Source organism: Gasterosteus aculeatus, chromosome 7, assembly GCF_964276395.1.
Source record: "Gasterosteus aculeatus chromosome 7, fGasAcu3.hap1.1, whole genome shotgun sequence".
NCBI lineage: Eukaryota > Metazoa > Chordata > Actinopteri > Perciformes > Gasterosteidae > Gasterosteus > Gasterosteus aculeatus.
In genome coordinates, this window is record NC_135694.1 from 3,657,773 (window position 1) to 3,685,368 (window position 27,596).

General features: G+C 45.3%; 1 protein-coding gene across 8 annotated transcripts in view; it reads right to left on the reverse strand.

Moving 5' to 3' along the window:
• Positions 1-508: 508 nt before the first annotated feature.
• Positions 509-27,596, reverse strand: part of poln (polymerase (DNA directed) nu) — a 32,368-nt gene continuing 5,280 nt past the window's right edge. For 2 of the 8 annotated variants that reach the window (XM_040183073.2, XM_078105617.1), the window contains 22 exons: positions 26,400-27,146; positions 26,145-26,311; positions 25,818-25,930; positions 25,371-25,504; positions 25,079-25,147; positions 24,937-24,997; positions 24,639-24,703; positions 22,398-22,481; positions 22,216-22,311; positions 21,967-22,023; positions 21,654-21,710; positions 20,849-20,914; positions 15,768-15,825; positions 13,959-14,036; positions 10,583-10,694; positions 8,732-8,814; positions 5,868-5,999; positions 2,575-2,685; positions 2,387-2,465; positions 1,961-2,028; positions 1,602-1,663; positions 509-1,157 (listed from right to left, as the gene is read on the reverse strand). In XM_040183073.2, the coding sequence (XP_040039007.2) occupies positions 1,071-1,157; positions 1,602-1,663; positions 1,961-2,028; positions 2,387-2,465; positions 2,575-2,685; positions 5,868-5,999; positions 8,732-8,814; positions 10,583-10,694; positions 13,959-14,036; positions 15,768-15,825; positions 20,849-20,914; positions 21,654-21,710; positions 21,967-22,023; positions 22,216-22,311; positions 22,398-22,481; positions 24,639-24,703; positions 24,937-24,997; positions 25,079-25,147; positions 25,371-25,504; positions 25,818-25,930; positions 26,145-26,311; positions 26,400-27,146 (2,586 nt within the window). In that variant the 3' untranslated portion in view covers positions 509-1,070. Of the gene's footprint in view, positions 1,158-1,601; positions 1,664-1,960; positions 2,029-2,386; positions 2,466-2,574; positions 2,686-5,867; positions 6,020-8,731; positions 8,815-10,582; positions 10,695-13,958; positions 14,037-15,767; positions 15,826-20,848; positions 20,915-21,653; positions 21,711-21,966; positions 22,024-22,215; positions 22,312-22,397; positions 22,482-24,638; positions 24,704-24,936; positions 24,998-25,078; positions 25,148-25,370; positions 25,505-25,817; positions 25,931-26,144; positions 26,312-26,399; positions 27,147-27,596 lie in introns of those variants that run through there. The other 6 variants (XR_005712764.2, XR_013468153.1, XR_013468154.1 and 3 more) reach the window with 6 other exon arrangements.

Below are 27,596 nucleotides of genomic sequence, written 5' to 3' on the forward strand. Positions count from 1 at the left end.
GCAAAGCGGACGTCATGAAAAAAAAATGTCAGGAAATGTTCAGTTCCACCTGGACCCATTTTCAAGAATGAAAGTGGTGCGGTGGTGCGGTGCGTTCCTTCGATGCACGTATGCTTGTGTACAAACAATTGTTCAATGCATGAGTGTGTGTGTGTGTGTGTGTGTGTGTGTGTGTGTGTGTGTGTGTGTGTGTGTGTGAGAGAGAGAGAGCGAGGCTGGAACAAGACAAAGGGAAGAGGATGAAAGATGAGCGCCGGACGCACACAGCGGACGTAGATCGTCTGCTTTGAATCAGCTGAATGCAACCAACCTTAAATAACTCGGCTCTGTGGCATAAATGTATATGAGAATATTTGTTAAATAAAAAACATTTTAAAAGGACTATGACTAAACTCATTTGGAATGTCTGTCGAAATACCAGCTGATTTCACAGTTTAACGTATTGGACGCAGCTCTAAAAATGTAACGTGCAGCTTAGCTTGGGGAATTAATTGGTAGGGAATGAAGCTGGGTGAGAAAGGTCACTGGGTTTATTATCCAGAGGGAAGCTACCACAACATGAACAAAGCACAAAGACAAAAAAAAATACAAGGATGGTTTCTATGGTCCATTGTACAGCATAATGCAGGTTTACATTAGCTGGGAAATCATTCCAACAACACATTTTATGAACCAATAAATATCATGCAGTTAAATGTGGGGATTCACTTCGGCAACAACGCCAAGAAAACAGCGTGGGTCAACAAGAGTGCGGAAAGGACACGGGATCTTTCGTTCTTTTTTCCCTGCACGCAGGGGGGAGTAAAGCGATCTAGTCTGCGGCTCCTGCCGTTGCCCCCGGATACAGATGGAGTAAAAGCAAGAAGCTGTAAGGAGCTGCCCTGGTTTCCACGGCAATGTGGATGCAGGACAAGCGAAGAGAACGGGAGGGATGGACTGAGTGGAGAAAAGGGAATATGAGAGGGAAGAAGTCCCAAAAGGCAGAAACATGAAGACATACCAAGAGAAAGAAGGATAAAGGCAGGAGATGATAATGGGGGAGATAAGAGAAGGGAGGAGCGTGGAAGCACTTAATGGGGCGGGGACATTGTAGGGACATTAAGCTCAGACATGGATCCCCAAGACTTGCCACTGGAGACCGCCACCTTCAGGGAGACCTGTAAAACACGCACACACTCAGTGTAAACAGACTTGTGTGTAGAAGTTGTTCACAATGGCCTACATTTCACTCACACAACTTGCCAAAAAGATGCTACAAAACTGAAGGATTCAAATCACAAATTAAAACTATTTCAAAAACTAAAAACGTTTAATAACGAATGTGTTTCCTTGTGGCTTGTTGCCTGAATATAAATGGTCCACAAAAGCAGTACGGATGATCTGTGAGTGTTAATAAATTGTGTGTTTGATGCCTGAGTTTTTGCACTTGTACTTGAGCTGTGTGTGTTCCAACATAGTAAAAAAACGTGCATATTTCCTTTATATTATCGTACAGTTGTTACTTTGTACATCCCCTGCAGCCTGGGTGCCATGGCACCGAACCCAATGCATCCGCGATTTAACAAAGGTCGAAGACAGCTGACAAGGTGTCATTTACCAACCTTAAGGTGCACTCCTAGATGGTCGATGTGCTGGAGGGACTCCATGGTGCTCTTCACCAGACCTGCACACCAAGCAACAATACATGAATTACCATAGCAGAGCAATAGGAAGTGTGTTGTTGTGTTGTGCAAGCAAAATGTTTTGACATTTAAAAAAAATATACATATTTGGTTCTTCTGCACCGATTTTGATCTTTAAAAAAAGATCAATCAGACGTACAGTAAATGTAAGCGTTGCAAAACACTGTCACATGAATTTAGCAAAACAAATGGACTTTTTTGTGTGTACAGTTTTCTTCACTGTACAAATACATGCCGTCCCAGCAACAGAGCATTGGGTCTTTGTGTCGAAAGTTCACCTGCAAACTGCTCCAGCTGGGAGTCCTCCACCTCGTACAGGAGCTCGTCGTGGAGCTGAGCCACCAGCCTACAGTCACAGATACAAAACACACATTTAACGACTCAACAACACGTGGTGTATCTACCCACATGCCACCAGGAGTGGCTTCCCGATCTTTGTATCCTGCTTTCCCAACGTGCCCATTTAAATCCTGGCCTCGAGTGCGTTTAGTCTGCTAAATGTTTGGCGTGTAACACCAGCAATCATTTTGGGGAAAGCTCATATGAAAGATGCTAATTTACTTGGCTGATAAAAATGGTGAGCGTTGTTCATGTGCTTTTGTCTTCATTACGATAGCGCTCGTCTGAGCAGGTTCAGGAGGGACGACAGTGTGAGGAGCAAGTGTGTACTTTGTCCTCCGTGACGTGAGCGTCTTCAGTCCCACCTGGCAGAGAGCGAGCTGGAGGAGGAGACCAGGTTGAAGATTCGGATCATGGCCATCTTACAGAGATCAGCAGCAGACCCTACACACGTGAATACAAATCACATAAACATGCTTAAAGATATTAAAGGCAGTTGGTGGTTTCTGTCGACTCGCAGTCACCTCCTGATCATTTGACCTCATCATCCTACCTTGGACCACAAAGTTCACGGCCTGCCTCTCAGCCTGCATGCGTACGGCCCAATCGGGGGAGTTGATGTTGGGAAGGGTCCGGCGACGACCCATGATGGACAGCACGTAGCCTGAACAGAAGCGGAACAACAAGATTAAAAATCAACGGTCATCATTCTGAACACGATTCACGTGCAGTTGGATCGACAGTCAAGTTTGGTCAAATCGGTCCACGAGGGCCGAACCTCTCACACAACCGAGCCTGGATTACAGCTTTGCTGCTTCCATCAAGACTCATATGGTAAATGAATGCGTTGTACCATAACGTGGCTCTGCCAGCCACAAAAGCATAATCTGTTGGACCAGAGACGTTCATTAAAGCATATGACTCATTTTAGGGTCACCTTTTATAAAGGATTGACAGGTGGCTGCTATTAAAACAATTGTTGGTGAATATGACTGAGAAAATTAAAATAGTGCGACCTTTAGCTAGCTATCTACCTCCCTTTCCACCCACGCTGGATTGAGATGTTGAGTATGAAATGAGAAATAAAGAGTGATACTGAAACTATATTTCGGGAAAATAAAGAGCTAATGCTTAACGCAGAAAGTATTTTTGCGAAGTTTAAATCTGAGCATGATAATTAAGAGGTGAATCCATTTTTCAGTGATAAACTCTAAAAGAGGAGGCGGGTCAAAAAAAACCCTCTGAAATCAAAACACATTACAATAAGTAGCAAAGAGCACATTATGTTCTACTTCTCCTTTTCAGAAGTATGAGGTTATAAGGACTCGCTGAGATGAACCAAAGACACACCATGTCTCTAGATAACAGTTTCATGAAAAGTCCTTTGTTGATACAGCGTTATGGGTCTTTATGAAAACGGTTCTCACACACACACACTCACGGTCCTGCGTGACTCACACACACGTGCCAATAGTTGGCGGCCACATTGTCAAAAGGTCACGCTCTTGGTTAAAAGGTCACACGCATGTGTCACGGGTCAATTCACAGTGAGCATTAGGGCTCGTTTTTGTGTTTGTCACTATCTGTCACTTCCCATGCGTTTATGCTTGTGTGGGTGATTGTATGTGTGTATTCTGGGAAGAGGGTTATTCAGGTTTCGTGCCCCGGTTGGCTTTCCTCACAGTAAGGGATACTGGAGGGATTTAGCCGCAAAGCCCGCTCCATTGTACAGCTGGTGGAATGTACTGGTTCAGTGTGGGTGCGTGTGTGACAACCCTGCATTTTTGTGTGCTTGTATATAATGTGCATATCACGTCACTGCACATTCTTGTGTTTGTTTGACTGTACCGGGAATGTGAGAGGAGTTTCTCTTTGCTTTGTATGTGAGTCACGTGGATAAAAGGGTGTGTTGTGTGTGTGTTTCAAACCCAACCGGCTGATTTTTAAGTCAGCGTCACGGTGGTGTGAAGGCCGGTCGTTTCTCAAGATCAGGCATCCTGTGTGGAGAAAGTGCACATCTGGGGCGGGGAGGCATTTCAAAAAGGATGCACTTATAAATGTTGGGTTGTGGCTTATTAATGAGATGTTTGTGTTGGTTTTATTTGATCAGTCATTAACGTGTCCGCTCAGCAATAAAAGAGCACCAGTCAACGAATAAATAAGAATGACAAGAATTTCACGCCTCCCTGCGTCTGCTGGCCTTTAGAAGACTTTGCCCGTCTTCATCTCTGTGAACCCCCCCGTCGTTTTAAAGTAATCAGAAATCCTCCTTTGCTCCTTCTCACTCCGTTTTAATTTGTCAGGCAGCCTTCACAAGCAGAAGTACACCGTTGATCCTGAGAGACTGGCTCACACAGAGCGGTGGATTTCTCTTATTTTAATATGAAGGTCGGTGAGTGTGGCTCATTCAGCGTTTTTTTATATAGTTCATATGATATTAATGTAATTAATAAAACTTTTTTTAGTGCTTTGTCTCAACCTTTGTCCCCGGACAACGACGATGATTAGACAAGGGAGAGTGAAAAATATGCAATGTAAATAGAGCAAGTATTGTTCACCGCATGTATATCCTTTTATTATTTGCAATATAGAGACTTTTAAAGTATACTACTCTGACAGCAGAATGAATCTGCGGATGATTTCTAAGCTTTCATGCATCCTGTGCCCTTATTTCAACTGTATGGTTAAATACAACTTTTTGGTTTATTATATTTGAATGTATTCTTATTTTATGTAATACATTCTTTTGTCTCGTGTATGTGTCTGTATGAAAATCGTTGGACGGACAGACAGGAACACGCAGAAAGACGGAGGAGGAGGCACCAAAAAGAAGCAGAGAGGACAGACAGAAAGAGAGAGCTGAGTCCCGGCGGCGTCTCGGATGGGAAGATCACCATGGCGACGAGCCGGATTAAAACGCGGCCGTGGGGCGCTGCAGCACTTCCACGCTGATCTGTGGCGCAGCATTTCTGGAGGAGTTAGTTCATTATGCCGCTTCGATTAAGAAGCTGACACCGGAGAAAAGGGGAGGCGGATTCAGGAAGACTACACAGCGACTAATTTGATTGGGGTGTAATTGGTTTGAACCATTAAGCGGCTGATGCAGCAGAGCAGACAGTCTTAGCGTTATTTAATCCGGGGAATAATATAAAAAATACAACCCCCAGAGACAAGTAATGAAGTCTTTAGTAATAGAGAGCGAAAAAACATATTTTACACCAGACCAGACTGTGTAACTACAAAAGTTAGGTATTTCAATATGGAGACGAGTGGGGATGAACTTGCTGTTGGCGCCTGCCTCAAGTGGCCATTTCAAGAAGAGTTGGTCTTAACCCAAACATTGGCCTCCACGTTGGAAGGATTTCCTCTGACCTCGTCCCTCTCAAAGTCGACACTGGCGTCATGAACTGTGTGCAATGAGGGTTAAAGTGCAGACTTTACACTATTTTGTGTGAGCTTGTTTAAGTCTCAGGTGTGCTGTGTTGGCAATTCAGTGTGAATATAAATAGAGCGTCCTGACTGAAGCATCAGCTCAGTGCGCACCCCACCCCCCCAACACACAGTATTGACCCACGGCAGTTTGTCTCTTTCCTGCCAATGCAAGCACATCTTCCTCAGCCAAACCCACATGCACAAGCACACATACAAACCCATAGACAAACAAACTGACCATGATCTATAATCCCATAAATATTTTTTTTTGAGAGAGCTCTGGGAAATAGTAATTTTACGGAATAGAACCCAAGTTTTACAAAGCTTTTTTTTCTTTAAGGAGCATTGAGAGCCCGGATAACCTTGAGGTAATGCTTCAAAGGGGAGACAAGGGGAATATGAATGTACTGGGACCTTGCTTGTGGCACTGCTGGATGGTCCTCTGGATGAAAGCCTGGACGTCTCTGTAGGTCTGCAGGAAGCTGTCCTGGAACCGGCTGGCCTGCTCAGCGCTCACCCCGAGGATGCCGGACAGACGCGCACGACCTGCAGAGAGTGATGCATCACTGACGCGCATTCAGCCGCCAGCCCACGACAGGGAGAGACAGGGATGTTTTTTAACACTCTCAGTGCGAATAGAAGTTTAGCCAATGTGATGAACCTGTTAGTGAGTGTAAGAGGTGAATTGTTTACATGTCATCAGTGTTTGTGCTAAGCTAAGTCGTCTGGCTGCTAAAGGTATCTTTAAATGCATCATGCAGATACGAGAGGGACACATTTTTCCTTAAAAGGAAAAGTCAAATTCTCTAAAATAATGAAATATCTATTACAATCAATGCTCGAGACCTTGAGCTGTAAAATGAACAACTACCAATTCGAGCAAAACGTCCTTGTTGAAAGTTGAAACGGGGCAAGTGAACAGAGGCCAAAACAAAGGGGTAAAGAAACAGAGAGAAAGAAGTACAGACAAATGAAGGTTGGAAAGACAAAGGAGACCGAGCACAAGATAAAAGGACGGCGGACAAAGATCAGACTGCAAGAGCTGTAGCTGTGTGTGTGTGTGTGTGTGTGTGTGTAAAGTGAAGATAACGCATAGAACTCAGAACTCCTTAATGTGTGCGCGTGTGCTTTCCCAGGGAGGGTCAAAGGTGTACAGCCAGCAGCAGGAGTAGAGAATAGACCTATGAGCTAAGAAAGAGATCGATGAGGCGCTTAGAAATAACAAATGGGAGTCACTCTGTGTGTGTGTGTGTGCCTGTGTGTGTACATTATGTGTGGTCGGTGAAGTGTTGCCATGCCAAATAGCCGAGAGCTGGTGGGAGCTCTACCAGAATGTGGAAAATGAGATTGAGAACTCAACAATTTGTCACTTTTCTATGAAAATATTTGATGTAGACTAACCAATGGAATTAGATGCTTCATGAATAAACACAAAACGTTACCGCTCATGCAAGTTAGAAATGCTGATTGGTTGACCTCTCATACAAGATATTGCAATGAGGCTTTTTGGAAAGTCATTCTTAGATCATGAGACATCTGAATTGATCCGAGTTGGCATTTCTGTGTGTGTGTTGATCACAGACCAAAGCCCTCTGAGCAACGAGGCCTGTTGGGTGTTTTTGTGTGACACTGAGTATGATGTGAGTGTACATGCCACAGGGACAGAGAATGAGACAAGTTAGCACGGGTGAAACAAACGTCCCCTCGACAGAGAATGTCATCTTTTGTGATGATTTATTGACTCGTGCTGTGTGGCAGGAAGCTGCTCACATTGTACAAAAACAGTGGTGCCGTTATGTTATACAAAATAATAAATAGCTTTGCCTAAAGTAAAGCAAGTAAACAGTACACCTCTGCTTCTCCTCCTTTTGTCCCCTAATACATCATCGCTGGGGCCTCTTATTAGGTGACCCATTTGTGTACGTAGGTTTCTGTGTGAGTGTGTTTCCGTGTGTGTGTGTGTGTGCGCTTGAGTCCGATGCAGCGCTCTGCCCCTCCTCCCTGGCCTGATTATTGTCTTGCGAAGAAAGCTTCCTTTTAGTATCTGGTCTCCATGGCAACGCATCCCTCCACCAAGAGCTGTCTGTCTATGCTGATCAGGAGTTCCTTCCATTTCCCTCTGTCTCCCACTCAGCCCCCCTTCCCCCTCCCCCACACTTCTCTCTTCTCCGCCACATCCCCCCTCTTCTTCTCTGCTGGTAGCCCTTATTTCTTCTCTCTGGATCTCACTACCTTGCTCCTCTTACGCACTCCATATTTTCTCTGCATTTTTAGCCGACCTTTGGCATCCCATTGCCCCCCCCCTGCCCCCAACCCCCCCATTCCGACTTGTGATGAATAGCATGTGCACATTTGCCTCATTGGCTGTAGAGGCTTATTGAGTTTCCTAGAACGGACTCATTTACCAATGTGTACGTTTGTTTTCTCCCACAGAGCTCATCGCCGGCTTGAGCTCTTGAATACTCCATCCAAAGTGAGCGAGAGCCATTCATGCAGATTCTGATGCCCACCGGGCACCTGGGGGCCCATATCATGTTCACACTGACAGCAGTGATCATAGTGCCCAGATATCTACCAACCGTGTGTGTGTGTGTGTGTGTGTGTGTGAAACGTAAATGGGACACCATTGACACAGAGGCGCATCTTTGATGAGCCACGTGGGGGTAATATACATCCATCTTCCTCCCTCTGTTTTTCTATTTCTGTCTTCTCTCTTCACCCTCCACTGTGTCCAACCCCCCCACCCTTCCATCGGCGTCTGCTCTGCGGAAGCCGGATTGCGATCAAAGCATGAAAGAAATGCTTCCCCAGCAAAAATCACTGGGCTCTCTCTGCTCGCAGAACAACCTAAATCTCGCACAAAAGCACTTCCCATCCTTGTGGTACCGTGTGAAACTTCAGCGTAATCCTCACACACACAGGTTCGTACCCGAAATCTGACCTCTGCTAGTAACCCATCCGAAGCGTTTAAGGAGCAGCGGTCCGCTTTCAAGTGTCCGAGGAGCAATCTGTCCTTTAATGAGCCGGCAATCAAACCGCCAACCGCGTCCTTAAAGGGCCGAGGAAATGAGGTTTGTTTTATCTCTGAATTATCTCCTCCGCCAAGACATTCACACAATGAAGCCCTCTGAACCGCTCGCCCTCAGACCCATTGCTTTGACATTTTGAAACAATGCAGACCAATTGCACATTTCCCTGATGAAGACCGTTATCCCCATTATGGTAAACCTTTTAAAATATGCCTGTATGTGTGTGTGTTTGTGTGTGTGTGTGCTCACCTGCCCCGTACACAACAGAGTAAACGATGCGCTTGGCGTGTTCCCGATCCTCAGAAGTCACCTCACCCTCACTCACCCCCTTCCTGAGCGACAGAGATGAAGACAGTGTGTGACTCTCTACTGAAGGAGAACATACAAACATACGTGTCTCAATATGGTGTCGAGGTTAAAGGCTTTGTCTTAAATCCACTAACTACAGTGTTCTAAAAGGAAAGGGGGCAAATAAAGTCCTGATTGATTTGAGTTTTGATTTCATTTTGTTCAATCTGTTCAATTACCATTTCCAATGCTCAGCGGAGGTCTTTTTATAGCAACAAAATCGTGTGGAAAGTTGAAATGTATTGTGAATGTGCACGCACGATACACAAATGCCCTCTGATCGCTGTCACAGAGCGGCAGGAGCGAGAGGGGACAGCAGGGATGTGGAGGTTGAAAGGACATGAAGTACTCTGGGTAACTACAGAAAAGAACAGAGAGGGAGGGATGGACAAGCAGAGACAGTTATGCAACGCAAGTCGTAGACAGCCGTAGTACCGGGGATCAGACAGGGCGGCTCGGTGAGTCTGCAAAGTGGCGTTTCTGGAGGGGCCGACTGCGAGCTGCCACCGTGCATCAGTGCTGAGAGGGGATCTACGCAGCATGTGGTCACCCCTACTGGATACTCGCTGCCCCCTGCTGGAGAGGCACTAGTCCAGTGGATTAAGCCGATCGATTCAACAGGACCGGGGGGGGGAAAACTCATTTTAATTCTTCTGCTCTGGTATATCAGAGACTGAAAAAAACATTTATAAGAAGCCCTATTTGTCACGTTTCGGACATGAAACAATCTTCTACATTATTCTTTGCCTCCCATACAATTGGCTTGTGGCTGTGAGGTCTAGTGAATACCGCTGAAACCAATTTACTACAGTCTAGGAGTCTGCAGCTTAGAAAAAATATTTTTTCTAAGCTTTCTAAAAATATTTTCAATGAAACGAAAAATCTAAATAATATCCAACGTTATACATAATGCATTTTGAAGTGGGCAGAGCGCCTCTGGCCTTACAGCTCATGAATATATGTGTTGTGCCCGGTGATCTATTTTAGTGGCTCCAACCAGATTAATAGGCTGTAGTAATTACTGGTGGGGAAGCGACAGGAGAAGGAGAGGTGGGGAAAGAAGGAGACCAGCAGAGGAAAAGAAGAAGTATTTTTCCAATGCAAGAGGGACGTGATGGGGAAGACGGGAGAAACCGGAATAAAAAAATAAAAAAAAGCATTTGAATAGAAAGGCGGAGAAAAGGAAGGACAGAAATAGGAGACTATCAGAGAGAGGAAGGGAATGTGCAAAAGGAAGAGAGGCGGTCGTGATCCCTGCAGAGCCGCACAGACCCCAGTTAATTTGTTTAAAGGTGAGAGAGAGATAATGAAAGAGACACAATCTAAAGACTCGGAGGAGGCTGCTAATAAGCTCTGAATTATCAGGTAATCGGTCTAGCCGTCCGGCTTCTGCCACACACTTGACTCAGATGGATGACAAGGCAAAACACACACACACACACACACACACACACACACACACACACACACTCGTCCATCGCAAAGAGATCTGTGTGTAAACACCGAAACACACGCTGGTATTCCGAGACGGAGAATAACACCGGGGCCAACCGGCCCAGGGGTGTTTGCCCATGGAAGAGAGCGAGCGGCTGAGGCAGTTGGCACGGTAGTCATGGCAACATGGTTATTAGCATTTGGGAGCGAGGGAGTCAGCAGTCAGAGGGAGAGAGTGGGAGACGAAAATCCTGTGGAGCATCAACACTCATCTTGGCAAGGGAAAAAACAGAGCGTGTGTTTGTGTGTGAGACCCACCACTGAGAGGCCAACATGGTAAAGACGTCCGCCTGTGGGTTGATAAAAATGCGGAGCAGCTCTGGGTCAGAGGAGAGGTGAGCAAGCAGACGAAGCTCCACCTGGCAAAAGTCTGACACACACACACACACACACACACACACACACAAACTCATCACTAGCATTTTTTAGAAGAGCCGTATTTTCTTTGTTGGCGAGAGTTGATCCCAAACGCTCTTATGTCTGTTGGGTAAGTATGTAGCTGGAGTCAGCGGCTTGAATGTATTGGACAATACCTACTATATGAGCATTATTTATCATTGCATATGTTATGCATTATGTGTGGTCAAAAACACAAAACACATGTTGACACCATAATTAACACATTTGGTATTTTGGGGAGAAATGTTGCGCCTAAACTGTTGAAGGCCCTGCTGTTCCTTAACCTGCAATCTTCCCTTAATTCTGTGACTTCCTGCATTTCCCAGGATAATAGGGGATGACCTGCAGAGAGCGGGTGTGAGACGGCTCTGGGAGGAAGTGCATGTCATCCAGAAAAGCACCAAGTGTCTAAAAAGCCTTCTGACACCAAGCTGCCTCACATATATTCCTCTTTCAAATAAACAGACAGAAACGTGTGTCACCTGAAAACTCAACCGGAAAACTCACTGAACAGAAATATAAGTGTGTGAGGGCGACGCGTCCTGTAGTGACGGTCTGCGGCGCTCTCGCTCTCTCGTCAGCTCTAAACCGAAACGTCCCTTTCGCAAAAAAGGACCAGCAGTGCATTCCATTACCGCCATTTCTCCTTCCTGCGCTCGGCATCTTGGAATCCAATTAAAGTTGGACATTTCTTTTGCCTTTTCCCCTCAGTGAGGATGAAGCAACGAGCTGTAATAGGTTTTTCCCTCATGTGGGAAGGCAGAGAGCGACAGGATAAATTGGACATTTTACAGACTTCGTATCAATTATTCGGCCCCATATTGAAAAGAGGAAGTTCTGTTCTGTTTCACGGTGCAAGTTAACCCGCTACTGTTAAACCCAGCTCAAAGTTGGCAGAGGGAGGAGATTTAAGGGACAAAGAGAGGGAGAAACTCCAGGATAGAAGAGAAGGGAAGCGGAGGGGTGATGGGGGGGAGCAATAGGGTGAAATAAATGGTTTTAGATGTGATGAGGTGAGGACGGGAGTTTCTAAAGATATCCTCCCATCAATGTTTTATGAGTCTGATCACATTTCCTCCAAGCATGTCTGGCAGCTTCAGAAACATATTGCTGAGTAAGGCGTGTGTGTGTGTGTGTGTTAGAGAGAAACAGTGAGCGAGTGTTTTCAGTGTGACTGAAATAGAAAAAGAAGAAAGGGAAAAAACAAAACTGTGGGTACGAAACAGAGAGTAACAATATGACACCACGCATGAGAAGGTGTTACAGAGAGATTGTGTGTATGTGTGTTTGTGTGCGCTCTCCAAGGCCACCTTCTAACGTGGATAAACCACACCAAGAAAACCAGCCACAATCAGTTCTTTCATTGATCGGCACGGGAATAACTGACCTACAGTAACATCATCCACGGATTAACCCTTCAAAAAGGACGAGTGTTCAGATTCGTATGTATTATTTCCATAAACAAAGTGAGCGATAACTTAATTAGAATAACAATAATGGGTCTGTGATGAACACTCAGAAGTTGTAGCCTGCGCCTGGAATAGAGATGCTGCAGCCCAAGCAGTTGGTACTTGCCACAGTCCTTTGGACAGCGGACTAAGCCGGGCCTCATGCATCTTTAATGAAACCACCCACAGCAGCCTGAAGAGCCCTCGCATGCATACACATACCGTACCGCCAAGCATCGAGCGGAGGAGCTCCTCTGAGAATACGAAGAGGCTTCCAGGAGGGACGGCCGCGTGGATCGGGGGATTGAGGGGATTGAGTGCCAGAGTTCAACCGAACCAGGATTTAGTCCAGGAACAGCTGTCGGTCTGGATCTTCCTCAGATGTGTGCCATCACGACCCTCGATTAACCTCTGAACCATCCTCATCTTGACGTGGTCTCGTACGGTAGAAGCAGACGACATCTGCGTGCACGTGTGTTCGCTCTTCGGTTCGTTATGGACTACGGCGTTAAAAAAAAGAAACTGAACAAAAACAAACTGCTGATGAGGGACTCAGACCCACTTTTGATGTCATGTTGGCAAGACTCTCCGTTTTACTTTTTTCAGCTCCAGTCCCCCACCAAACTCCCCCCAAACACCCACCAAACTCCCCCCAAACACGGAGCACACATCTCCCAAAAGAAAACAACATTGGACTATTGGAAATATTTAAAAATAAACACACCGGCAGGTTAGTCGAGGAGAGGGAGGCTGCTCAAAATGCGCCACGAAAGGGACTTGACAGCCGTGCAGTTATTACTAAGCCACGGTTTGGATTCTTTTGAGGGGAGGATTAATAAACACAACACACACAGACTCAATACACAAGCTTCGTCATGTCCCCCAACACACACACACACACACAACTTCCAGACAGGAAAAGAAAGTACATAACTCTTTTTTTGTTAGTTAAGTTTTTTGAAGGACACAGAAAAGTTTTACTTCACACAAACACACACACACACATACACACACAACTTCCAGGAAAGGACACCAGAGGACATTAAGGAGGACATGAATTGGCAATAGCTCTCTAGGAGGAGGGGTTGTTTCTCTAGAAACCTAACCCGAGCGTATGTGTGTCGTGTGGTGAGTTTGTCGATCCCCGCTGGATGTTGTGTGTATGTGTGTGTGTGTATTTAGGATCCTTGCTCTCCTCCTGCTGTCCTCCCGCTGACCCCGGTCTATCGGCCCGGTTATGTAAGCGCTGCACACAGTACCAAAGCCGGCAGACACCCTGCGCCCCTCACAAGGCGCCCCGGCCCTCCAGGAGCCATCAGAGGCCTGAGACCACTGGACACGGGTCCCGAGGCTCAAAGCCGTTAAACTAAAAGCGCAGTACGAGTGTTCTCATGTTGTTGTCACTTGACGGGTTCTTATTCACAGCAGCACGGCGGGAATTCGCATCGGCTACTTTTCGTCTCGAAATTTGAGGTCTCACCTATTTTCTTCTGTGTGTCAAACAAAATAAAAGCACTCTGGTGACTTCCTGTGGACCCAATCCCTTAACCTGCTAACGCAGGGAGGGGCAGTGGCTTGAATGACTCGAGCGAGCACTGGTTTTTAATTACGAATTGTGTTTATTTTTTATACTCCTTAAATAGCATAAACATTTAAATTAAACTATCAAATTCTGGTCTTTATGAAAGAAGAACTCCGCATAGAAAGAACAGCAGGCAGCAGAACAGATATATGTTGCTGTATAAAAGCTCTAAACTACAATGATTTGACATTACTCGTCATCTTACCCGCAGAGAGAAACGTCCATCCGTCCTGAGGGACGAACATTGCTCGAGGATGAACAGTCACCACCTCCTGCTCCTTTCCTGTGGGGACAAACCAAACCTCAGTCAGCAGCCCCTCGATGCAAAAAGCATTTCAAAGCTAAGACGGGATGAGACAGTTATTTTGTATGCTAAATGAAACAAAAGGTGAAATTTTAATTGATGAAAACACAACAAATACACACAATTATTTTATGTTATGGCATATTATTAAGAATTTCTTGTCATTTACTTTTAAGGAACATAGATTCCTATCGCAATTATGAAAACTAAACTCACGTTAAACCAAGTTCACCAACTGGTCTGCAATGTGTTACAGCACACACACAGCACACACACACACACACACACACACACTTAGCTAATAACTTGTTATTAGAACCGCCGGCTGCAGGGCTGAATGTAAATGAAATTGACCGTCGATAAATAAGCAGGGGACTTTCACAGCACATTTTTAAAACAAATTTAATGACTTCCAGCAGAGCATCGTGATTTAGCTCTAACATCCTGTGTGTGTGTGTTGACACAGAGAAACACACCGAGTGAAAGTGCACCGCGAGGAGCATTACACATCACTAATCAGGAGTTAAATTATGACGCCACGAGGGGCCGTTTAGACGCAAATCAGGATCCAATCAGGGCCGGCGTGCACGCGTTCACTGCTGTGAGACGGGACTGCAAGTGCTGACTGTAGTGCAGGAGGAATGATGGGCCACTGTGAACCGTCCACTCCCACGTCAGGACACACACACACACACACACACACACCCCAGCACCGAGTGTACGGATAAGTGGAGATCCAATCAAGCAAAGAATTTTAGAATAAAAAGGTCTCTGTTAGGCAATAGATTATTTTCTTCAACACAGAATGTAGGTATGTGAAATATGCCTCAGAAATCATGTTGTTCAGCCATTCATTCAAATTACAATAAATTCAATTGTCACGCTTATGAAATGTACATAGCGCCTCAAATGATTCATGAGGTCATGATGTGATTGAGGCGGAGCTCTCGCAAAATTCAGCTAGTTTTCTCAAAGTTTGTGCTTGCCGATGAATATGTACCACATGGGTCCGACCAGCCGCTTAAACTTTAAGACAAAAATTGGAAAGACGAAAAGAAGACGGCTGGCGAGCGCAGGGAAGAAGCGACGGGTGAAAATGATCACGTCCTATATTCCCTAACCGTGTGTCCGTACGGACGATGTTCTCCCCGAGCTGTCCTGGAGGAAACATTCTCAATCTCGGGACGTACCGGTTGCTTTTTGTTAATCCACCAACTAGCTTCTTTGTTTATTGCTCTTTTTAAACTTGAGCTCATAGCAGGCGACGAGATAGACTATTTACGGTTTCTATTTGAAAAAACACATTCTGTCCAAATGGATCTCTTTTAATCCAGCTTTATGTGTCCTTTTCACATCCAAAATGTGAGAGGTTTCATTACTTGATCTCGCATAATCGGGCTGAGGAGGCTGAATGTGAAGTATTTTATGACGTCTATTATAACAGATGTTTTAACTTTAAATCAACCCAAAAAGAAATAGGTGCAACCAAAAAGAAGTACATAAAAGAAGCGACAGTAGACGTGAGGCAAACACTAACATGGAGGAGACTTTCAGTGACTGGCCCTTCTCCTTTCAAGACTTTTATCATCCTCATAAAGCCTCTTTGCGAGCTCCCTGCTCATCACTTTTTCTTTGCTTCTCAAACACACACACAAACACACACCATGACACGTGTGTGTTAATGAGTGTGTGCGTGTATGCGCACACTACCTTGGACGTGCTGCTTCTGGGCGATTTGAAGCGCTTGCCTCGGCAGGGCCTGGAAGTTCTGGTTTGGGAGAAAACACACATTCTGTGAGGCTGCTGGAGTTGAAGTAGTTGAGTGGACAGCCTGTAGTTCAGATGGTTGTACTGTGACAGTCTCATGTTTCCACACAAGTTGTTCCTCCCAATGTCAACGTAGTGTTTCATGCAGAGGAAGTGATTCCCAGCAGTGTGCATAAGGGAGAAGGGTTCGCTGTATCTATCTGCGGATACTCCCAGCACGCCCCTGTGAGGCTGCAATGAAGAGGCCATGGAGGTGTCGAAGCCACACTCACTTTTTCTATTAAGCCTGTTTCTCATAATTAGATGAGCATGAAATGGGGATGGTGAAAGAGTCATAAAATACATACTTTTAAGTAGAACACACCTTTTAAGTTTTCAGATTTACACCTTAGAACGAGAGCAGACGGATGTTCACCGAGCTCTTGGCTCACTCAGCATCGACTGAGTAATATAAGACGGAGTGTATTTAGACACAGACACAAAAGTGACACATATGCAGTATTTTTCTGCCTGAAGGAGGAAATACAGGAAAGGTGATGAGGCACAACAGCGCGTGCACATGAACACACAGTTAAAGAGGTAGAATAAAAGGGTTCATACAGAGAGGTTCCATTTTAACCCCAGGTAACACACAAGTATGACTGTGTGTGTGTGTGTGTGTGTGTGTGTGTGTGTGTGTGTGTGTGTGTGTGTGTGTGTGTGTAACGATGTTGAAAGTTATCCTCACCAAGGTCTTCCTGGACACATTAATCCGTGGAATTGCACACAATTACACACACACACAACATCAAGAAGGTGTCAAAGAAAGTGAGATGGAGACACACACACACACAAACACACACATTGTGCATCATGTCAGAATTTAAACATGCATGTTTGATCTGACCCTGCAGTGGGTGCGTTTGCTCGTGTGTGATCCAGAGAGAGAAAACAGCCCCCTGCTTTCACCACTCATTCATTATTCAACAAGAGGGAGGGAGGATGAAAAGACAGGACTGCAGGGCAGGGAGTGAACATCAGGGACCAGGCACACGCCCGCACGCACACACACACACACACACACACACTTTGGGGAATGAGTAAAGAAGTGGGTGTGTTGCCCCATGCTGTGACGTCAGAAGCAAATCCTCAGCTCTCCCAATCATGCGCAGTGTCGCAATGACGACAGCATAAATCATACAGTACACGTACACACACAAACACAATTTATCACAGACACACAAAGAAAAGTTCAAATGTTAGCACCTGCGACACATAATTCAGACCTTCTCTCCGGGGTAATGGTTTGTTGGGAGGACGCATCGAGCCACTAATTGAGCTTCCAGGGCTTCTAATTATTGTCAACAGCGTTGTTGATCATTGTTATGTCGATGCTTTTAGAGAGAAAGTGAAATGTGTGCGCTTGTGAAAGGAGCAATGAGAAGAAGGGAAAACTAAAAAGGCAACCAAAGAGATGAGAAAATTTAGATCAAGAGGAAAAAAAGGAGAAGGAAGAGACGCAAATAACTAAATAGCAGATTTAGACTACAGTGGCTTGAGAGTCAGGATGAACGAGAAAACATAAACCATGAAACTGTCTGGGTCAGCTTGCTGTGTTCACTGCTGACTGTACAGTTTAAAACACACACACACACACACACACGGCAGGAAAAAACACACACACTAAAGACTCTCACACACACTGTATATAGACACAACCACTCTCCACAGCCCTGGTCAATAATCATAAAAACCTCTTTAGTATACAAACACCAACGAAAAGGACTGATGTCAACAAGTATACATGAACATGGCTAATGATCAATAACAGATCTTTTAATTACACACACACACACACACGGCAGTTACATGAGCACTTTGAATTGAAGTCATATTAGTGAGCAGAAGTGTCACTGCAGAATAGTGGCTCAATAATCTGCTAACACAGCACGTGACGACATTATCTTTCACGCCATGTTATACAACTAAAGAAGGTCAGTTCGCATGACAGCAGCACGGTAATGTGTTTAAACTACTGAATGTAAAATGACATCATCAGTGAGATTGAGATCGGCCCCTTTTGTTACCGTCACACCGGTGCAGTTAAACCCGACAAAGCGGTGAGAGTCTGGACAAAGGGACACCGGTATGGAGCATAGACGAAGAGAGAGCCCTCACACGGTGTATGTGTGTGTGTGTGTGTGTTTGTGTGTGTGTGTGTGTGTGTGTGTCTCAAGATGGCCTCAATTAAATCATGGCTGTTGTTTTTGTTGTTCTTCTTCCACGTAATTACATCAACGTGTGTCAATTACAAAGATACAAATGCTACCATTGCTGTCTTTTTTCGTAAATATTCCTTGGCGGTCAGACACAACACGCACGCACGCACGCACGCGCACGCGCACACGCACACGCACACGCACACGCACACACACACACACACACACACACACACACACACACACACACACACACACAGCTTGAAAATATGCCTGAGCCCCTGACAGCTGCGTTTTCTGCTGCCGGGCTCGTTTGGGCCTTTTACTAATGCAGATGTGCTTGTTCTCAGTGTTGTGTTTCAACTACTGAAACAAACAGCAGGTGGTCCAGACTGCCTGTCTGATGGACGAGAACGTTAGTTTAGCTCGTCCCTCGCCTCCGTTGACCTTTGACCCGCAGGGTGCCACCAATCAGGTCCTCGACTGAACGGTATCTGTAAGCACGTCTACAAAGGGAGCCGGCAGTCTGATTGGCAGTTCCATCTTCTCACGCTGCTACACACATCTGTTTCTGATTACACGCATTTTGGAGGTGCAAAATGCCCCCCTGCAGATTTTCCCGCGGGGGACGGGGCAGCGGGCTTGGAGGAGCATTTAATGACTAAATGCAGACACTGCCTGACGAGGCAATAACAGAAACCTAGATGGCAGTTTGGGAACAGACACAGCTGCAAAATCATTAAACAAAACAACCCGTCAGTAATGGAACTAAGCGTGGTTCTAATACATTGCTAAATTAGCACTTATTAAACACAGGAGAGAGCAGATGACATAGAAACAGTCAGTAGGGAGAGTTATTTTATTTGTGCTCTTTGGTTGCACTGCAACACTATGACAGGGAAAGAGAAAAAACAAAAACAGATTGAAATAAAGCATCACGTGGAGAAAGGAAAAAAACTTAAAGGGAAAACAGAAATTGAGGCGACCAGAGATGGAACTGCTGTAGACGGAGAGGAGGAAGCAGATACAGATAAAGGGACGAAGGCAAAGCTCCACTTTCCTCCGCAGAGCTTTAAACACAGCACTTTATGGCGGTTTAATCCCAGCAGCCCTTTGTTGCTGCAGTCCGCCTGCTTCACCTCATTTGAAGTCACAACAGATGAAAGCAAAAACCCTCTGCAGCACTCCTCATTTCAATATGTGTGTGTGTGTGTGTGTGTATGGCGCATGGTGGCAGAACTACCGACCCCCCCACCGCCCCTCCCAGCCGTGGGATGGGAGGTTAGCGATCACTGAGTGAGTCAGCACATTATGGTGGCAATAATTAGGAGTGATCTAAAATATATGATAGAGCAGAAATAAGCATAAAGAGACTTACGAAAGTTGGCTCACTAATGGTGGAATGATTCCCGTACTTCATCATACAATGAATCATTCATACAATCAATCAAGCAGCACTAAACTGATCATTTAAATACAAATATCACAAATGTGTCAGTATATATATACACATATAATAAACACACACACACACACACACACACACACACACACACACACAAATCCGTTCCTTTAATTCTTTAGCCATTCTCTACATAGGATTACAGTTTGGATCCATTACTTATGGTTGGTCACAGTGATTTAGGAAATCTTAGCTGAGGTGGAATGTGTGCAAATAACCAAGTGAAACAGTTGCAATAATAATCCAAATGCAATTGTTTCACATCTCATTTGCATTGGTTTCATACTACTGAAGAACACGCATTATGTAATGTTGCACTATTGTTGCAAATCTTAAGTACTGGAACCAACGATTATTTTCATTGTCAATGATCAGCCAGTGATGTTCTTGATTATTCAATAATCTTTTAGTCTGTCAAATGTAAATAACAGTGAAATACAAGATATTTTGTGAAACCACCTTTCTATCAGTTTTTTATTTTATTCATAACGTGTTTGATTTAATAGCAGTTATCAAACAACCACAAAGTCGATTGTTTAATCTTCAATTCAGTAAAGGAAATGTGTAGGACATGTAATATAATGCCACCCAACTAAAAAAAGGTATTTAAAGTTTAAACTTAGAAAAGCAGCACATGCTCCCATTTCATTAGATGATTATCTAAATCCATTAATCAAATATCTATGACATTACCCGCAATTTTTGTTGTTGTTGTACAGTTAAGTCAAAGTTGTGATGTAAATAAAACATGGCGTCGCAAATGTTATCTGTAAACCACTAAATGAGATAGAAAAGTCCCCATGGTAACATACGTGAGTGTGTGTGTGTGTGTGTGAGTGTGTGTGTGTTCGTGTGTGTGTGTGTCAGAGCAGTGCTCGGTGGTAGAACCAGTGGACCCTGACAGGGAACAGTTAAAGGGAAATGTTAAAATGAGCTTTCAACCTCCTCACACTGAGGAGAGGGAGAAAGCGAGGGGAAGTGAGAGGAAGGATTTTTTTTTTTTTAAATGTATTTTTTTTCTTCTGTGTTTAAACTTCTACATATAGCCTTAGACATTGGGTGGTAATGTCATAAGTTGACTTAATTTATTTTTTGTGAACACCGCAATACCTGTGTGATCAAGTAGCTGTAACATCGGTTAAAACAGACTTTTGGACATTTTGTTGTTGTTTCCTCGACTGAAGACTCTTATCACAGTTCAGCACCATGGACAGCTCCACTAAGTAAACGGCGTCACAGACTAGCCTGATCATGTGCTTCAGGATGAAAGAGGGAAAAGATAAATACATACCTGCAAACTCACAAGCGCTGAAAAAGGTGACAACAGTGGGGAGAGCGGGGGGGTTGGGGGGAGGCGTACTTACTGGGTGCTTGGCTGAGATTCTCCCCGTCACAGCACTTGTCTGGTTCCATGTGGAGGAAACGGAGTTCTGATGCGTTACGAGAGAGGCAGAGGTGCACGAAGTTAGTCAGAATACACCGAGGAAACTATTGCAACCACAATGTAATACTTTCATCACATGATATACACGTTTCCATGAGTCAGCGGTGTCATCAGCAATGTTTCCATGTAGGTGATTCCTAGTCAGCTCAGCTCGACAACAACAGCCGTGACCCCGACTGCCATCGTCACTCTGATTCCGCTTTTGGACCGACAAGCGTCAACAACGCCATGCGACAGCTTGACGCCTGCTTTCAGCAAGCTGTTTGAGGAATGTATTGCCGGGTGAGCGGGACATGCACCCACGCGACTAACGTCGACCTATTCTGCTGTTTGACACAGAGCTGCATCTTCGCTCTGCAAAAACAGAAACCGGAGCGGCTGGATGTTCCCCTATTATGTTCCTTACAGCAGCAGCGTCTGTGCCGGAGTGTTTTGTGATGTAGGCGTAATGCAATCACACCTTGGCAAGCCGCGCGTTCATGTGTGCATTGTAGCTGTGCTCAATAAGCATGAATAGTCCCACAGCCTTACCCTGCCGCTTTCTATTGTAGTGCTGAGGAGCAGCAGGAGAATGAATGGCATTCACACCAGTGGGAGCAACTCAACCTCCAGGAGAAAAGTCTAGAAAAATCTATATTTCATTGTGATGTTGCTTGTAAGAAATTGTTTGAACTGTGGATTCTTATTTCTTTGACTTATTTGGTTTGTAGCAGCTGTGGGCTCACCTTGCTCGCCATGCATGAGAGGATCCCATCAACAAAAGTGGACTTGATTTTGTGAACCTGGGGATTCAAATGCAAATGTTTTTTCCTGGAAAGCGGAGGTTGATTAAGGTGCTACACTGCTTCATACTTTATACACATACTTCAGTTGAGCAGCGCTACACAATTATTCCTCTGAAACGGATCACATATAACATACCGATGATCCGACTCTAACCGTAACATGGGAGAGACTACTCTCCTTCAGGCATTAATAAGCAAAGCAACATTCTGCGAAAAAACAATTTTACCAATGGAAGCAGTTTACAGGACTGACCTGTCTGTACTCCAGAATGATCTTTGGCAGCGGGTGAAGGTCCTGAAGCTGCAACAACTACAGAGAGAGCGAGAGAGAGTGAGACATGCATTTATTCTACCTATTGATGTATATGAACTTGGCAGCTGTTCATTAAATACAAAGAATCAATGATGATGATCCATTTTCCTTTATTGGAGGTGGAGAAGGTGCATGTGTGTGCGTATCTATGCATATTTGTGTGTGTTTTTGTTTCTGTGGGCGCCATACCGCGGCTTCTGAGGTCGACTGCTGCTGCGTGTTGACGGTCTTGGGAAGTTTCTTGTTCTCGCAGCGCTCGTGGAGGCACAGCTTTTCAAACAGGACCTTCAAACATTGTAAAAGCCGCAAATCCGTGACATCAAAAGTGCAGACACACAAACACACACAGACGGACACATAACTGTACACACTGTACGTAGTTGAGTGTTGCTGGTGACCAGGAAAAGTTGCCCTGCTGCTCGGTGGGCCTCGTGCTCCAACTGCTTCATCTTGGTCTGAAAGAAAGAGAGGGAGGAAAAAAGAAAACATCACACAGACACATTCTAACACGAAACGTGAAACCGGGTTGATGTAGCGCCTGCTGTGAATATCCAGTCTGATACATAATGAACTTTGCCTCTCAGGGAGGTTAACACCGACTGAGTGATCAAGTCAGCGAGGGAGAGCAAGCGAGGAGACGCCAACTGGTAGAGTGGGCGAGCGGGGAGAGAAAAGGCCTGATCAAAAGGGAAAGGAAAGGAGAAGAGACAGAGAGGCTCCAATGGAGGATACAAAAGTCAATGAGAAAGATGAAGAGCAGCTGATGAAGGGAAAAGGGGGGCGGAAGGGCAGAATTCCAGTTTGTGCAATATTCCGCCTAAAGATGAATGCGTTTTGTTTTTTCTCTACTGGGGTGACATCAACACCAGCAGCTCATTACAAGTCTGACTGAGTAAGGAAAAACGTAACAACTTGAGAGGTAAACAAGAGAGAGAAGGAGGGAAAAGGAACAGGGACGCAACAGAGAATCGAGGGGGGGGGCATGGGCTGATGTAAGAGAGAGAGAAGAAAAGGAAGAGAGATTTTGAAATGTGGGAGGGACAGAATAATCAACGGGTGCAAAGAGTTGAATTGTGACTACTGCTTTGTTTATGTATGATTTTTTATGACAGGTACAGTGATGAAGGAGATATAGAGACAGGGGAAAGGAAATGGAAGAGGGAAAAGTGGGCAAGTTGGCTGACCAAAAATATAAAAATGTGTGCTGCTCGCTCTTCGCCCAGAGCAGCCGCCAGACTGCCTCATCAATATTGAATGCAAGCCCCTTAGTGTTGTCTTCGACACGCACACATAGACACATATGGCAGGAATCTAAAATTGCAGGGCAATATTTGAGATGAGAAGCGCGGACTTCTCACCCTGACGTGGCGTGTGTGCACAGAAGGACGTCCAATCTCGTCTGAATAGGCATGTCTTTACTAAGCGGAAGTTTTCCCGGCTGAATTTGAATAATGGCGACCGACAAGACGAAGGAGCATGTGAGCGTTTTGCTGAGCTGCCGGATGACGGACAGGATGGATCCTCTGTTTGCGGCGCAGACAGTTGAACAAGACAGCTCAGATAAAAAGGAATTCAACAGGACAGAGCGTGAGTGAACTCACAGGAAGGGATTACAAAAACACAAGCACACACACACACACACACACACACACACACACACACACACACACACACACACACACACACACACACACACAGCTCTGACGCAGTCTGCAAAAACTTTATTGCCTCTGTGCGTGTGTGTGTGTTGTTGGCAGAGGCAGACAGCACTGCTCCTTCCTGCAGCTAAGGCTCCTGAAGGGAAAAAGACAAGACTCTCCATCCTATTTATAGTCACGAGGCGAGAAACCAAAAGACTTTCTCCACACAACACCCCTGCTGGCACTCGCGAGAAGTTGTAATTGGGTTTGTCTTTGACTGCCTGCGAAAGTGATTAGGGAGCAGTGAGTGCGTATTCATGAGCAAACGTTTCACAACATCTGTGTGTGTCTATGACGGCTCTTGAACGTGGTCCCCGGGGTTGGTTAATATCTGTATGTAAACAGGACGGGTCCCGGTGGTTGTCCACCCACCCCATCACTAATCCTACCCACGAGAAGAAAGAGATAAATCACATTTTCTTTTCCATTTCAGGCTTCTTGAGGGTTTTTTCTCCCTTGTTTTTACAGATATCTCTCCTGTGTTGCAAATCCTCCCCCTGTTTTTCGCCCATTTGTATTAATACAGCTGCTGTCGGCCGCACTGTGGTTCAGCAGCGCATCTAATTAGCAAAGAGTGAGTCAGTGCAAATGTGAGCCGACCCTGAACATCACATCCACACACTGGCTGCCCAAAACCAAGTGTCCACAGGAGCCTTTTTATTACGTACGTTTGATGTGAACACATGGAGGCTCTTACACAAGACTGCAACACATCTGGTTCTTCAAAAAGAGGTTCAGCTTAAGGAATCTTATTTTGGAACATTCTTACTATACGCTTTCTTGGTATAATTCTGACCGTCCCGAGATCACATGAACCCAAGATACTGTTACAATAACACTTATGGGGAAACTATAAACTACAGAAGTCATAACATTTCATGCACCACAAAGATTGTTGATGTTGTGCTTTACCCCCAGCAGGTCGGACGTTCTCTTGAGAGCTTCTTTGTCCACATGGATGCGATGGCTCTCCATGGCTGAAACACCACAACACACATTTACTGCTCCTCAGGACCCGTTATCGTAATTCTACTAAAAGTGGGTGCAGACAGACTTGGTCTCAGTATTTAATATTGTCCCAAACTAAAGAGTTTCATTGTGGCTGTTTGTGAGTATTTCATAAAAACATATGGTGGTGCAGGAGGTTGGAAGAATCCCAAAGAATGTGTTCAGTGTCTACTGTAGCAAATAAAATAAAAATGTCTCCTACCTGCCAGAACGGCGATCATGCTCAGCTCCATGTCTGAGTACAGCTCCCACAGCCCTCGGCTCTGGGCACACAAACAGTTGTTCAGGGGACGTGTTGCGCAGCCACACCGTATGTACAGGTGTGCGTGTGCACTTTAACTAACCTGTAGTTTAAAGCACAGCTCCGTGTTAAGCCAGTAGAGCGAATAGAGACCTGAGATGACCTGAGAAACCTGAGATAATGAGAAACAGGAGAGGAACGTACTCAATGAAATGGAGTGAAGGGAAGAAAAAGCAGTCCAGGTACCAGGAGACAGGGCCTTGCATGAACAGATTTCTCAAAGTAAATTCCAGCCACCGTCTATTAATAGGATGGTGGTTGTTAAAAGTGTCAAGAAAATCTAGACACTGTGCTGTCCTGCAAGGAAATGGAACCAGTGAATCCTTTCATTGCACCTGTCTGGTTCCTACGGATGTTGTATGGGGTCTTCTGCTGTGTTTGTTGAGAAGGTCTCTGTAGCAGGAGGAGGGATTTGTTGGATCCAGTAGCCACCCTGACACCTGCGGGTCCTGAATGTGACACCCCGCCACTGGAGAGAGAAAGGACAGCTTGTTATGATATTGAGAAGAGTTATTTACGCTGTACCATTTTTTTTAAACATAGAAATCTCTGTCAAATCATTGTAATCAACATAGTTTCAGAATTATACTGCTGTTAGTGAAAGAAGAAACCATTATCTCATTATGGATTTAGTTTTTGTTTTAGAGTATTTTCACATCAGTTGTTTGCACCTTGGATTTTTTGGGCTGAACAGAAAAAAAGGATCACCAAAGGATACATAGGAGGATAGGAGATTGGAACAAAGACGCGTCTCTAAGTGATTAGTCCTGTGCACGCTCTACCTTGTTTCAAGCCCAGCTCGGGTCCGTAAAACTGCAGAGCTGTACGAAGCAGGTCCTTGGCTTTATAGCACACCACCAGTTGAGATCTTGATAGCACCTGTAGCAGTATATCTCTGCAGAACACACACACACACACACACACTTAATTACTCACGTTTTAAACCCTCAGCTTTTTCTTGATGGAATTAAAAGCAGATCAGAAGATCGGCGGCCCGGTGTATGCGTGGGTATGAATGGTATAGTTACAGTCCTGATGGGCAGGTGGCAAACCGCATCATCAGTGCATTAATGTCACAAGACCGTATACATACACACACACACACACACCTAGTAAAGAGCTCCTTGCTCTGCTGAGTGTGTTGCTGGGCCCATGCAGGTGTGTGCTCTAGTTTTAAATAGACCAGCCTGTCGTTGGGCCCGAGCGGGTCCTCCGGTGTGCCGTCAGGATTGTTCTTCAACAGTACAAGGAGGCCGCAAACTTCTGGGGTGAGCTTCTTTATCGAGGATTCGAGAGGGAAATCAACAGACGGTCAATAAAGCCACACAAATAAATCTGCACATGCGGCGGCCAGCTCTGCTCACCTGCTCCGGGTCAAACTGAGTGGTTCCATCTCGGTAGACCAAGGTGAGCACCAGCGCCTCGGCCTTCTTTGCCCTCTCAAGCGTTTGCGTTTTCTCGTCCAGGTTCATCTTCCCAGAATCCTTCACCCTGGGGTCGGATGTCAGGGTTGCAGTCAGAGAGCCGGCTTTGGATTGGTTCGAGAGCTCAGGACCGCCGGCCTCCGCATGAGTTATCTTTGGCTCGTCTATTTCCAGGTCGGACCCATGTTTACCCCCCTTGTGTTTAAGGGGTTTGCACCTTTCTTTTGTCTTTCTCTGCCGAATTTGTGGGGTTTGCTTTGGGCCATGCGAGTCTTCATGAGTCCCTGATATTATTCCTGTTTCATGTGAAGGACCGGCTTCAGTCTGCAGCGGTTCTGCTGAGTGTTCAGGGTTACAGGTCGTGGACCCGGCTCTCTTCAGCTCGCTGACTCCTTGCTCCTTTTCTTGAGAAGGATGAGGTGCTTCCCATTTTGGATGACGCCTAGTGAGGCAGATTTTCGGAGTGGGTTCTGCATATTGCCGCTGAAGATCTTCATGTTTCCTCTTCAAGGTGAAGGACGGGATCAGGGGAGGATGGCAGGAATGAGTTCTGCTGTTTTCAATTCTTTTGCCCGGTTTTGCAGTGGTCAACGCAGCGTCCCGTCCTGAGGAGGAGTTTTGTTCGGCAGCAGAAGTGCTGGCCAGTACACTGCTGAAGCTTCTTCCTCTGACCTTTCCATTAGCCGCCTGCACACATGAAAAGGTGAACAGTGTCAATAGGAAAGGAACAAAGTAAACAGAGGGATCAGGAGAAGCCAACAAAACAAAAACAACAAAATGCACTCAAAAAAAACCTCAAGTCTCCCTGTGTTTGTTAAACAGAAAATCAATACACAAGAAAAGCAGGAGCAAGTCCAAAGTTCTGTTTGCACAAAATTAGCACAGAAATGGATTCCCGTGTTATTTACCCGTCCCCATTCATGTTTAGATGATACACGATATGTGAGAGCGAGTGAGAGCTGAGGAAGTAAGCAGGAGAGCAGTAAGAGTGACGCAGAAGGGAAGAAGCAAAAGGGAAAGCGGGAAGATGTGATGAAAGGAGAAAAGACATGTATATGAATATAGGTGTGAACGCGTGGAATGAAATAAAACATTTGTCCCACAGTAAGTTGAGCCCTAGTGAGGGGTGCAAGTGAT